We start from the raw sequence: 14,007 nt of genomic DNA on the forward strand, positions 1-14,007 counted from the left end.
TAAATGACATCGGTCACCTTCCCTTTGTCCACCAATACCATCACTCCAACACAGAAGGCCATCAGATTGGTTAAGAATGACCTTTCCCTGGTGAAGCAGTGCTGACTGTCTCCCCTCTTTTACTTAAAATCATTCTCTTTTGTTCTATTACTATCTGCTTGTGTAAAAACTTACTTTCCCTCTAGTTTATAAGTTGCCTTCAAGTAAATACTGGAAGGCCACAATGGCGTGTCCCTGGAACCTACTAAACAAACCCAGCTCTTTCATCTCCCTTTTGTAGGAGTGGCACTCTAGCCTTCTGATCATCTTCTTGGACCTCCTCTGGACTCTATCCAGCACTGCTTCACATTGCTTCTGGGGAGGTCTTTCTAACCATTTTCTAGAAATCATGTTGTCGGTGAGACAGGCTACATACATACACTAGAACTGAAATATCCCATCTGCTATGCCTTCGCTGTGCTGGAGACCCCGGGTCTGGACAAAGTACTCCAGATGGAGCATCACAAGGGTAGAGTAGAGAATGACAATCACCTTCCTTGCCTGATGGCCACCCCTCTTTTGATTCAGCCCAGGATACACTTGGCCTTCTGGGCTTCAAGTGCACACAGCTGTGTCATGTCAAGTTTAATTATGTACAGGAGGAACAACTTCCTTTGACTATATCTCCTCATATTTATGCAGTGAGATTTAACTAATAAGCAGGGAGAAGATTATTCTTACATTCTCATTTGGATCTCTGCTTTGTTAGATTCTTGAGACATGCAATATATCCTAATGCCATTCTATATATCTTCTATGTATGCTTGACATTTTCCCTCCAATTAAGGCAAACAAAAGGGAAATGATAGGCAAGTTCTTGCATAAGAATAAAAGAATGTTGAAGGTTTGCAATTAAAAAAGCAAGCCTGTACAAACATCTTTGCTGATTGGCACTGTAACAGTCGTTTTACATAAATAACAATTTTATGCTTTCTTTTTAGTGTATATGAATACAAGTTTATCTATAATGAATATGAAAGCACCCTTTACACCTACTGGTAGAAATGGTTTAGCTGTTAATAAATCATCTTATGTAACTACAAAAGAATAATTGATTTCAAGTCTCTTGTATTAGTATTATTAAAGTGATTTCATTAACTTATATTTGGTATCAGCTTCATTAATGTTCTAGGTTAAGAGTACATAGAGGTTCGTGGAGTTTGATTAACATTCATCGTGTTTTGTCATATATCACATGTGCATCATTGTAAGCACTTTCTTATAATCACTCTGTTCTTCAAATTTCTTTTACCTTTAGAAGCTTGTAATGAAATTATGAGCATTATCTTATGGCTTCAAGTATTTCTGGAAAAGTAAGTAGTGACAAAGCTATGGAGAAGTCCATGTAAAACTTAATTATCGAGGCTTTTTGATGTTTATTTCAAACCCTTTGTCATTCTTCATGTAAATGTCAAGACACTCATTTAAATATGGAGCAGAGAAATTCTGAGTACTTTAGCTTAGGGAGTGTTTTGATCTCTTAAGATACTATGATTGATGGCAGAAAATCACCTTGAATCCAGGTGTTTATGAACCTTATTCTTATTTCTGTCTTCCTGCTTCTCCCTAAAGTGAATGTAAATAACTCCATGAATTCAAACTTCAGTAGAGTTTGCACACACTTGTGCAATGCAATGCACCCTGATAAACAGAATGTGGTCACCACACTATAGTAAAAAGTTACTAATACAATTCAGATTCAGGTTCTGGTTCAGCTTAGCCAGTAAGCAGCACATTTTTTGAGATAACCTTAGTGGTGAAAGAGTAGATATTTGTGTTAGAGAAAAAAGAGTAGCATTGCATCAACAAGCACTTTAGGAATACACACACTGAATATATGGCTGTATATTTTAACTAAAATTACCCTAAATATTATACAGTCAGCAAGAAAGATTTCCTCTTCCCATACGGTCTTGCTGAAATCATAAGATGGAAGCTGTTTCTTAATCCTGATAGTGTATGATCTTCACTTTATTAATTGCCTTGCTATAGATTATTTGTATATGAGAATGAAGGAAAACTGCTAAGCTTAATTGTTTGCAGAGTCAAATGCTTTGATTTAATCTTACTGACAGGACTGGGAACAAAGAAGTGAGTTCTCATCGGTAGACATTTGCAAGACTTTTGCACTTAGTTGTCAGAAAGAAGACTCTGCTTTAGATACATTTAACTCCATGTGATTTGCCTCTTCATCTAGATGCTTTTCTATGCCTTTGTTTCCATATGTAGAGCAGATTAATGTTCAAATGTCAATTGTGAGATGCTCTTGATGCTGCCCTAGTTCAAAAGAGTAGATTTTACCTGAAATAGCACTGAAAACATGATTGCAATAAAACCAAAAGGTAGTTATTTAAAATGGATGATTTTCTGATCCTTATTTCATGATGTATTGCTCTAAGCCTAGTAGGAAGGTCCTGACAAATATATTTCTGTCAATATGTATGCTTAAAACAGCCTAAGCCTTGAGAGCAGTAGGCAGCTTAGTGTATTAAAACTAGCTGTATTTGTCAAGCAGATGTCTGTTTTCTTGGTGTTGCACAAGAGGTTCAGCATCCTACAAACTCTGCCAGATGATGAAGTGGTGAGGTGATGATGTGATGAGGTCTCTCCTTCATAAGTCCACACTTATACTTAATAGACTTACAAGTAAAAATGCTCATTGCAGAATTAGTGAATTACATTTGTTTCTTTCCTTTGCTTACTTTATCCACTCACTATTATGTGACAGGATATTGTGAGTCAAATTTTTCTCTCAAAATTCTTTCTCTTAGTATTAAATACTCAAAAAATTATTATTAAAGCATTGAGTCTGTCCCATGTAAAAAGCCTAGACTGTAAGTTTTTGTAGTTTTTATACAGTAGAAAACCGTTTGTCATTAATCTCTTTGAAATACCTTACAATTCAGAACACTCTAGAGAGTTGGCTATCTGGATTCAGAAACTGTCTTGAAATAATGTCAATATGGGATTCAAATCTAGATATTCCCCTTGGATTTCACCTGTTACATTTCTGTTACACTTCTCTAGCCCTAGTCCCAAATAAACTCAGGGGAACCATCCTATGTGTTCTGAATAGAAAGAGATTTCTCTTTCCAGGCTAGACATCTGGACCTTAGGACTGCTTTTATATCATATCCACCCCAAAGACAGGTACCTCATCAGCTATTTCACACTCTAGTACCCTCATCTGTGTTATTCTGGCTTTGTGAAATCAGATTCTTAATATCAAGTCTGAGATCTTTATCCTACAGAGAAAAAGAACTTTTATATTCTCAAGTCAATATTTTCAAAATTTCATAGTCAGAAGTTTAAAATAACCATATGCTTCTGTCTGGTATAATAGTTTCAGCTTCTTTTTCATGTAGTTCTGCCCATGCAAAAATGGGAAATACAACTTAAAAGAATCAATGTAAACATCCATTCATTCCACCAGATGGTATCCTTTCACATAAAGAAAGAATATTTTCGTTAGCACAGATGTTAGGTTATTTAATTTTGACATTAGTTTCTGGGCCCTCATTTTGCAGCTGAAGATGTCAAATACAACTGCCATGATTACTCCACTATGCAGCCAAAATACCAAGACTGGACTGTGATCAGTCTTCTCAACACAGGTTAAAAGATTGTGTTACAGGCTACTGTGTCACACAGTCATGGAATTTGGGATTATAATTAATACAGACAGTGCTAGGACAGCTGAAGGAAAATAAGTTGTCAAATGTTTGCTTCCAGAACAACCCACATTTCTTTCATCTTTTTTTTTAGTGCTCAGACTACTACTGGTTCCGTATAAAGCAGCCCACAAACAAGATCATAGATACCGTCTCTGGTAAGCGTAGCATATGTATTTAAATGCACATAAAATAGCTATTTTTTTCCTATATTATGCCAAGAAGACTGAAAATATTCTGTGGATCTTGAAAATGCATTCTGCTCTTCCCTTAAGTCACACAGAAGCTGTAGGAAGATGGCAATGAGCAGCCATAGGAATGTAGAGTAATAGAAATGGCTGGAGCACTCTCCTATATAAAAGAGAATAACAGTCTTAAATTGGTTACACTAACACATTTTTATTCAGTTCTGGAAGCAAAATATCAAAAAGTAAAGATCTTGTATACTATACAACATTAAATGAAAAAATAACTGTCGTATGATACTATCCTTTCTGATAGAGTATTTTCCATCTGAGTCAGTTTGAAAGTTTCTGTACTTTTTCAACAGGCAATCTTGAAGCACAATGTTTGCTTGAAATTTCACACAGGAAGAAGCTTGGTTTTCAGCACAGATCTGGCTGCTACAGACGTAGTTGCTATTGGCTTAAAGGAAATGAAAACAGGTCTATATCAATCCCTTAGCAAGGTCTGCTCTTTGACTTCTGAGGCAGAAATGAGGATGTGGACAGCTTGGTGTATGGTCTTGTACTTCTTTGGAGCAAGTAAGGCATCAGCTGAGACATCATAGCTGTTCTGCTGTGGGGAGAATGCAGTCTGCTTCTGAACTGTGCTTCTTTTGCTTTGTCTCACAGGAGCTGACATAACCCAACCCTCAAGTCTGGTGCTGAAAGAAGATGAGAATGCTACTCTGACATGCAGTCAAAATAATAATCACAATTATATGTTCTGGTATCTGCAGCAGCCAGGGAAGGGGCTGCAATTGGTCTATTATTCATACGGTGCAAATCAGGAATTTCAGGGTGATATTCACATTGGATACAACGCTAAGCGGTTAAGCCAAGAAGTCTTCCATTTAGATATTGTATCTGTGAAGAAGAACTATTCGGCTATCTACTTCTGTGCCACCAGTTTGGACACAACACTTCAAAGTCACTTGGTTTCTGTACATAAACTCCCCTCCAGTACTTTCCCTCAGAAGGTAGAAGCTCTCAGCACAGGAAATGGTATGTAGGCCGATCAGCTATTCACAAACCATAGGTTGCTGAGAAGTGGATCAAGAGAGGTCAAGCAGGTTCTGTTTAATTGCTAAATTCTTCTTTCCTGGTCAGCTGTTGATTCTCTATCATTGTCATAACAATCATTAAAAATTGTTAATCAAATCCAGAAAAACAATGAAGTAAATAGAAATACTGCAGTATACACATCAACAAATTAGTGATCCATAAATCATTTTCTTCCCTCGTACAGAACAGTTAATTGAAGTATCTGTGTGTTTAAGTCTGATCTACTTTGGAAACTTGTATGTACACTCTCATGCCACTGTGAATATCATCAAGAAATCAAAGCCACAGTATTATTCACTATATCTGGAAATATTGTTCTAATCTCAAGAATTCCCATAGAACTAGGGCCACCAAAAGTAGTGAGAGAACTGCACAAAAGATGACAAAAAGAAGCTAAATAGAACTGATATGTTACAGATAGGCCATTACAATACGGGTAATTTGTAAGTGCATGGTGGACATAAAGAGTAAAGGGAAGTGGAATAAAGTAGTATGCAACCTAAAATGAAATCAAATTGAAGAAATACATACATTTATTTTTATTCAGAAGTTACTTACATAGCCCAGGTTACTTCTGAATGATGCATGGTTTACATGAGCTACATCTATCCATTTATGCATCATACCTATGCCTTCGCCTCATAAGCTGCAAGACAGTCTATGTGGATGAGTTATGAGTGCATTTCAGGCAACTTCATGATATTTCCTCTTGCAAAGTTCTCCAAGTTCTCTTTGAGTTTGAGCTAGGTCTTAAACATCTGTATTTTGAAGACAAAAAAAGATGAAGAAGGAACAAGCAGGATGTGAATGTAATTTTATTTACTGTACGATTTCTTCCTACTGGAATTTTCCATACACACACAAAGAAGTTTAGGTCTCTCACACACAAAGACCTACCAGTGACTTTCTAGTTAAGGATCCTAAAGCAGCACCCCTCTCCCAGATAGTGTCCTTAATGCAGTTTATTGCTGTAGAGGTGTTAGTACTCAATGATGAATTCCTAAACTTTTACAAGCAAAGTCCTTGTGATGTACTGTAAAATTCAACTGCATAATTGATAATCCTGAAATAAATAGGAAGAATATATTCTTTCCAGTCTCAAGTTTTTGAAGGGCTTATATAAAAGATGTATGAGGGCTGCTGTGAAAACAATTCTTTTCTTTATTATGTCGTTCCGCTGTATCGGAGGTGGAAGTTGGTGGTGGAGGTCAGACCTTCTTGCCTATATTCCACTATATTTTTTCAGTGTGTCACAGATGGCAGCAGAGGGGCAGTCTGACAAAATGACACCTGACATGGAAGTGCATATGAAGCAATGGTGTGGAACTGAATTCCTCCATTAGGAAAAAATTGGACCTATTAACATTCATGGAGTCATAGAATCATGGAATGGTTTGGTTTGGAAGGGACCTATTCATCTATTAAGAAGACTGAACACTGAATGTTAATACAGTAAAAGTTGGACTGTATGGGCAAATAGAGAGCATTACTTTCGGAATTAACTACATGAAATGCAGCCATTAAATAAATACAGACACGGCATCCACATTGTGATATTATTCTCATATCAATTTGAATTATGTTAAATTTCACTGTAAGTGATGCAGGGGAAATGATTATCTGTCCACTGTCACAATGTCGTGTTTGGAAGATATATCTCAAAACTATATCTGCTTTTCATATTCCTCAACTTACCCTGCCTCAGTCCTGGTACAAGAGAAGTATCAACAAAGGAGAGAGTTCAGCTGAACACTACTAAAATGATCAGGGCACTAGAGAGGATGCTCAGGCAATGAGAAGTTAGGGTTAGGCAATTAGTTTTGTTCGCCTTGGAGAGGAGTAGGCTGAAGGATAGCTAATTTTGTGTCTCTAACACAAACAGAGTTGAAGCTTTAGAGGGACATAGTGAAAGGACAGCGGGAACAATATGCAGCAAGAGAAACTCATTAGACATAAGGAACAAATACTTCCTCTTAATGGTCCTTAGCATTGGAAGAAGTTTCTCAGAGAAGTCATTGAATCTGTGTCCTTGATGATATTCAGAATTCAACAGGACAAAACCTTGAGCAACATGATATAACTTTCGAATTACATTTCGAACAGAAATTTGTACTGAGACATCTCCTGTAGTCTTTCCATCAAAATTTTTGTCATCTATATATCTTGTTTTGTTGTTTCAAGACACGTTGAAACCACCTTTTTTTTAAAGCAGACCAGCAACCTCCCACAAATCTTTTTTTCTGTTGTTGTTTTACAACGGAAATGGCAGCTGTGCATGCAAAAAACATCTGCAGACTTCAACAAGATTGTGTGATAACAAGACAAAAAACCCCACTGGCTTTCATAAGACCCATATATGTCACTATTGCTATCCAACTGTAATATAGTGAATAGACAGCTGCGCCTTTCTGCTTCATCCTGAGAGGTTAAGGTGTTGCTGTGGTAAGAGAGGCCAATAAGTTATCAGAGGATCTTTTTGAGTAAATGTCAAACCACATCCTGTTTTAGCTAAAACTTAACTGCTGTTCACTTAAGGACATTTTCAAACACATTTAGGCACATCATTTCCCCTAAGGAGATGGACTTGTGGGTGTAGGTTGATGAAAAACATACATAAGCAATGTATGTTTACACCCCAGAAAACCAACCACATCCTGGGTTACATCAAAAGAAGTGTAGTTAGCAGGTTGAGGGAGGTGATCTGGGGCCCCCAACATAAAAAGAACATGAAGAAATTGAAGTGAGTCTAAAGGAGGGCCACAAAAATTATCAGAGGGCTGGAGCATCTCACCTATGAAGACAGGCTGAGGGAGCTGGAATTTTTTAGCCTGGAGAAGAGAAGTCTCCAGGGAGACTTCATAGTGGCCTTCCAATACATGCAGGAAGATTATAAACAGGAAAGAGACTGACTTTTTGCACTGTTTGATAGTGATGGGATACAGGGGATTGGTTTTAAACTGAAAGAGGGGAGATTTAGATTAGATATTAGTAAGAAACTCTACTATGAAGCTCGTAAAGTGCTGGAACATTCCTCAAAGAAGTTATGGATTCCCCATCCCCGGAACTGTTCAACTCCGGGTTGAATGGAGCTTTGAGCATTGAAGGTATCCCTGCCCATGAAAGGGGGGGATCAGAACAATGCAACCTTTAAGGTCTCTTCCAACCCAAACGCTTCTATCATGATCCTGAAGCAACATTTTCTGCTGAGACCTTCTGAGATATTTTCCCTGGCTATGTTTTCTCCTAGAAGATCCCGGCTATCCCCTCAGAGTTTCTTTGTTTCCTATACCTTCTGCTTTGCTTTTACTTTCACAATTTTTCTGCTTCCAAGATTCCACCAGTGCTCCTATATCTTGGCCTGCACTACTCTTGTTTCCATTTAGGATATATCTATGAATCTATAATTGTTTTCCATTTATTCCCATGTGAGGTGCTTCTGAATCACTAATTGTTTAAGTTGTTCCACAAGCTAATATAATGAAGTGCAAAGTGGATGAAAGAGGCACTCTCAAAGATTAATAATCTTCTGGCATTGCTGCTTACTCTTCACAATAATCTCCCTGACATATATTTCCCATTTAAGGTTGACACCTGCAGCTCTTCCCAGTTGTTATTTTAGTCCCCTCTCCCATTTCTTGTATTTAATTTTAAAAACAGTAAACACTATTTAACATTTTTTCAAGGAAAATAATCTCATATTCTTGAGAATTATATTCTACTTTCATTTTTCTGTTCTCCCTATTTCTACAGGTTCACACTGTGACAATGTGCAGCACAACATTTAAGTTTGATATGTATAGTGCCATGTTGCAAAGAGAATATTTTTAAAATGTTTGCAAGTATATATCCTGTCCAGGAAGGGAAGAGGGCATTGTGGTTTATCTTTTGAACATAATACTTGCTTATTTTCAGTATTTATTGTTTTGGACAGCACTCGTTCTCTTCCTCCCAACTCTCTGTTCATCCCATCTCACCTCACCTTCTGATATCTATCTCACCCTTCCCCCTCCTTCTTCCTCTCTTTCCACCCCTTCTATCTCTCTTCACCCTCCCCTTCCACACAAACCTTTTCCCCTTTTCTTCCTCCCACTTCCTCTCTCCCCCATGCCCTTCTACCTCTCTCTCTCCCTGCCCCCTTTACCTCCCTCTTCTCCCTCCTTCCTATCCCACCTCCTCCAACCTACAGCCCTCCATTTTCCCCTCTCTCTCCCCATCTCTTCTTTCTTCCTTCCTCCTCCCTCCTTCGTCTCTCTCTTTCTCCTCTTTTCTCTTCTCCCTCTTTCTCCATCTCCCTCCCTCCCCCTCTGCCTTCTCTTTCTCTTTACTGCATCCTTCCTCTCTCCCTCACCATAGTGAGGGTATGAAGATTTCCTTTTCCTTATATAATGCCATATGCATTTTAAAATGTGTCAAGATAACCTGGGTTGGGATATGAAGTTTTCGTCTCTAAAAACACAGATGTACTTCATTTCTACATCACCAATTGTAGAATCAATTGTACCCATTCTGTTCTTAGAGAACAGCAGAAATCAAACATTTCTGTCATGCTATCATAGCTTTTAAAGGAAAAAACAGAGAACCTTATTAAGGATATACTTTAATCAAAAGGCAATTCTGAAAGCAAGCCAGAATAGGTGCAGATTCCCATGTAGTTGGTTTACTGGTTCATGAAGCAAATCAAAACTTGTATTAAAAGATTTGAGGCACTTGCATAATATTTCTCTTCGTCTTCAGGGCAAAGTATATCTAGTACATTTTCTGAAAAAAAAGGAAGGAAAAGAACAGGAGATTAAGGATGAGCCACTGAGAATTACTGAAATACAAGCAATGACAATTAAGTAAGTGAATCTTTGAGTGAGAAGGAAAGAAAAGAAATAATCAAAAATTCCAGAGGTCAGGCTACTAAGGATTCAATTCTTCTTACAAATATAAGAATTAGATGGTTTTATTTGCAACAACAACAACAAAAATTTCAAAAAGGATTTAGAATTCATAATGTATTTAGGTGGAAAATGATTGTTTCATCTGCGTTAAAGTAATAGGTTCATGGAAGGGAAGGGGAAGGGAGGGGGGGGAGGGAGATGAGAGGAAGAAGAGAGGGAGAGGAAGAGGAAGAAGTGAGGGAGAGGGAGAGGAAGAAGAGAGGGAGAGAGGGAGGGGGAGGTGGAGATGGAGGTGGAGGGGGCGGGGGAAGGGGAGGTGAAGGGTTAGGGGGAGGGTTAGGGAGAGGGGGAGGTGAAGGGTTAGAGGGATGGGGAGGGAGGAGGAGAGGAGAGGAGAGGAGAGGAGAGGAGAGGAGAGGAGAGGAGAGGAGAGGAGAGGAGAGGAGAGGAGAGGAGAGGAGAGGAGAGGAGAGGAGAGGAGAGGAGAGGAGAGGAGAGGAGAGGAGAGGAGAGGGGAGGGGAGGGGAGGGGAGGGGAGGGGAGGGGAGGGGAGGGGAGGGGAGGGGAGGGGAGGGGAGGGGAGGGGAGGGGAGGGGAGGGGAGGGGAGGGGAGGGGAGGGGAGGGGAGGGGAGGGGAGGGGAGGGGAGGGGAGGGGAGGGGAGGGGAGGGGAGGGGAGGGGAGGGGAGGGGAGGGGAGGGGAGGGGAGGGGAGGGGAGGGGAGGGGAGGGGAGGGGAGGGGAGGGGAGGGGAGGGGAGGGGAGGGGAGGGGAGGGGAGGGGAGGGGAGGGGAGGGGAGGGGAGGGGAGGGGAGGGGAGGGGAGGGGAGGGGAGGGGAGGGGAGGGGAGGGGAGGGGAGGGGAGGGGAGGGGAGGGGAGGGGAGGGGAGGGGAGGGGAGGGGAGGGGAGGGGAGGGGAGGGGAGGGGAGGGGAGGGGAGGGGAGGGGAGGGGAGGGGAGGGGAGGGGAGGGGAGGGGAGGGGAGGGGAGGGGAGGGGAGGGGAGGGGAGGGGAGGGGAGGGGAGGGGAGGGGAGGGGAGGGGAGGGGAGGGGAGGGGAGAGGAGAGGAGAGGAGAGGAGAGGAGAGGAGAGGAGAGGAGAGGAGAGGAGAGGAGAGGAGAGGAGAGGAGAGGAGAGGAGAGGAGAGGAGAGGAGAGGAGAGGAGAGGAGAGGAGAGGAGAGGAGAGGAGAGGAGAGGAGAGGAGAGGAGAGGAGAGGAGAGGAGAGGAGAGGAGAGGAGAGGAGAGGAGAGGAGAGGAGAGGAGAGGAGAGGAGAGGAGAGGAGAGGAGAGGAGAGGAGAGGAGAGGAGAGGAGAGGAGAGGAGAGGAGAGGAGAGGAGAGGAGAGGAGAGGAGAGGAGAGGAGAGGAGAGGAGAGGAGAGGAGAGGAGACAGTCTTCAAAAAGGGCAAGAAGGAAGATACTGGTAATTGTAGGCCAGTCAGCCTCACCTCTGTCCCTGGAAAGGTGATGGAATAGCTTGTGCTGGATGCTATCTCCAGACAATTGGAAAAAAAAAGGAGGTTATCAGGAGTAGCCAGCATGGGTTCACCAAGGGGAGGTCATGCTTGACCAACCTGGTGGCCTTCTATGATGTTGTCACTGGCTGGGTGTATGGGGGGAGGGTGGTGGATGTAGTCTACCTTGATTTCAGCAAGGTATTTGATACTGTCTCCCATGACATCCTTATAACAAAGCTGAGGAAGTGTGGGATAGATGAGTGCACAGTGAAGTAGGCTGAGAACTGGCTGACTGGCAGAGTGCAGAGGGTTGTTGTTGGCGGTGCAGAGTCCGGTTGGCGACCTGTAACCAGCGGTGTCCCACAGGGGTCTGTGCTGGGTCCAGTCTTGTTCAACATCTACATCAATGACCTTGATGAGGGGATAGTGGCCACCCTCAGCAATTTGCTGATGATACAAAGATGGGAAAATTGGCTGACACGCCTGAAGGCTGTGCTGCCATTCAGCAAGACATGGACAGGATGGAGAGCTGGGCAGTCAGAAACTGGATGAAATTTAACAAAAGCAAGTGTGGAGTCTTGCACCTAGGGAGGAATAATTGCATGCACCAGTACAGGCTGGGGGATGACCTGCTGGAGAGGAGCTCTGTAGAGAGGGACCTGGGTGTCCTGGTGGACAACAGGTTGACCATGAGCCAGCAGTGTGCCCTGAGAGCCAATGGCATTCTGGGATGCATTAAAAAGAGCGTGGCCAGCAGGTCAAGGGAGGTGATCCTCCCTCTCTACTCTGCCCTGGTGAGGCCTCATCTGGAGTACTGTGTCCAGTTCTGGGCTCCCCAGTATAAAAAAGACAGGGATCTCTTGGAAAGAGTCCAGCACAGGGCCACAAAGATGGTGAAGGGCCTGGAGGATCTCCCCTATGAAGAAAGGCTAAGTGAACTGGGTCTCTTTAGCCTTGAGAAAATAAGACTGAGAGGGGACCAGGTTTATAAATATCTGAGGTGTAGGGGACAAAATGGCAAGGCCAGACTCTTTTCAGCAGTGTGTGGAGACAGGACAAGGGGGAATGGACAGAAACTGCAGCACAGGAGGTTCTGCACGAATGCGCACAAGAACTTCTTTACGGTGAGGGTGATGGAGCACTGGCACAGGCTGCACAGGGGGGGTGTGGAATCTCCTTCTCTGGAGATATTCAAGACCCACCTGGACGCCTACCTGTGTGACCTGGTGTAGGGAACCTGCTTTGGCAGGGGGGTTGGATTCGATGATCTCTTGAGGTCCCTTTCAACCCCTATTATTCTGTGATTCTATGATTCTATGATTCTATGTTTCATGTCATCCTCACTAACTTGTTCTCTTAACATAGATGAGATATACAGTTGCATATAAAAGAGAGAGATTTATATAAATATCAATTGCAAGACTTCATGTTATCCAAAGTTTTCTCAGGTACAGTTAGAATGAATCAGGATTAATATGCACAGAGTGGAAGAACTTCACTTCTCACCTTGTACCAAAGCATCATCCCCATCACAAATATCCCATACAAAATACTCTTGAAAATGAGCATTATATATACAAACTTCCCAGCTGTAGCACTTCTCTGATAGTTTTCTGAAAAGGGAGAAAAATAGAAATAAAATAAAGAGCAAACAAACATTTCTTTAGAAAATTTTTCCTGGTCAAGCTTATTATTTTTTCAACCTATAAACTCCCAGTGAGGAATACATGTGCAATATTCATTTAATTGTACTCGATTTTTGTTTGTTTGTGTTTGCATTCATAGTGATGGAACTTATTAGATAATGGTCTGAAGAAAGAGGATTTGAGGGACATCAAATGAAATTGGATTGAAGTCTTTCAGATAAGAATATCATTTATTCTAATTTTGCAGTGTATGTAAGGAGACAACATGCTGCAGAATTACTTAGCTAAGTCAGTGATCTAACTTCTCACTAGAAAATCAACATTTATCTTCATTTTACATATAACTGTGTTGCTCTTGTTGATATATTTATGCTAAAATGATCAGTTTTGGCAGATAGTTTCATGGAAAGATTCGTGAAAACAGACAAAAGTTGAATGTTCATACATTCTTATATAATATGTATGTATGTGTATACACATGTACCTGCATCTGTGTACATAAGGCATAAATAGAAGTGTCTGACAGGAAGAACAAACACAGTATTCATTGAGACACTTGCACTTAAGACACAACTTTCATTGCATAAATTAACAGATTCATTGTCAAGAGGGCAAAAAATCAATGACTTAACTTACCTCTGAAGATATCACAGCCTAGAAGTAGAAGGAAAAAAATACTAGTTATTATTTGAGATCAGATACTTAACAGAACATTTTGCCTTGCATTTATTCAAATTCCTTGTATTGTGAAGGATGTGTGTGGGAATGAGAATAATATGACTTTTAGCTAATTCAGAGAAAAATATGATCAGATTCTTCTGATTGCTTTCAATTTTCTAGATACTCACTGATCTAGTTAAATGTACTAGACTGCCAACAAGCATACTTGTAAATAATGACTAATTGTGCTAGAGAAAGAAGTCTACAGGGGATGAGCTCCATATTTATCTTTTTACTCACCAGCATCACCATAGATGAATTTGTGTATTGATTCCAGTGTTTCATTCTTAAAAAATTCAGCAATAC

General features: G+C 41.1%; 1 protein-coding gene across 1 annotated transcript in view; it reads right to left on the reverse strand.

Moving 5' to 3' along the window:
* Positions 1–9,227: 9,227 nt before the first annotated feature.
* Positions 9,228–14,007, reverse strand: part of LOC136052867 (uncharacterized) — a 49,658-nt gene continuing 44,878 nt past the window's right edge. Inside the window, exons 8-10 of the mRNA XM_065743293.1 lie at positions 13,618–13,635; positions 12,842–12,948; positions 9,228–9,754 (exon numbers count right to left, since the gene is read on the reverse strand). Coding sequence (XP_065599365.1) covers positions 9,743–9,754; positions 12,842–12,948; positions 13,618–13,635 — 137 coding nt within the window. The 3' untranslated portion in view covers positions 9,228–9,742. The remainder of the gene's footprint in view (positions 9,755–12,841; positions 12,949–13,617; positions 13,636–14,007) is intronic.

Source organism: Cyrtonyx montezumae, unplaced genomic scaffold (genome assembly GCF_038088225.1).
Source record: "Cyrtonyx montezumae isolate F1298 unplaced genomic scaffold, pur_monq_1.0 scaffold_3, whole genome shotgun sequence".
Taxonomy (NCBI): domain Eukaryota; kingdom Metazoa; phylum Chordata; class Aves; order Galliformes; family Odontophoridae; genus Cyrtonyx; species Cyrtonyx montezumae.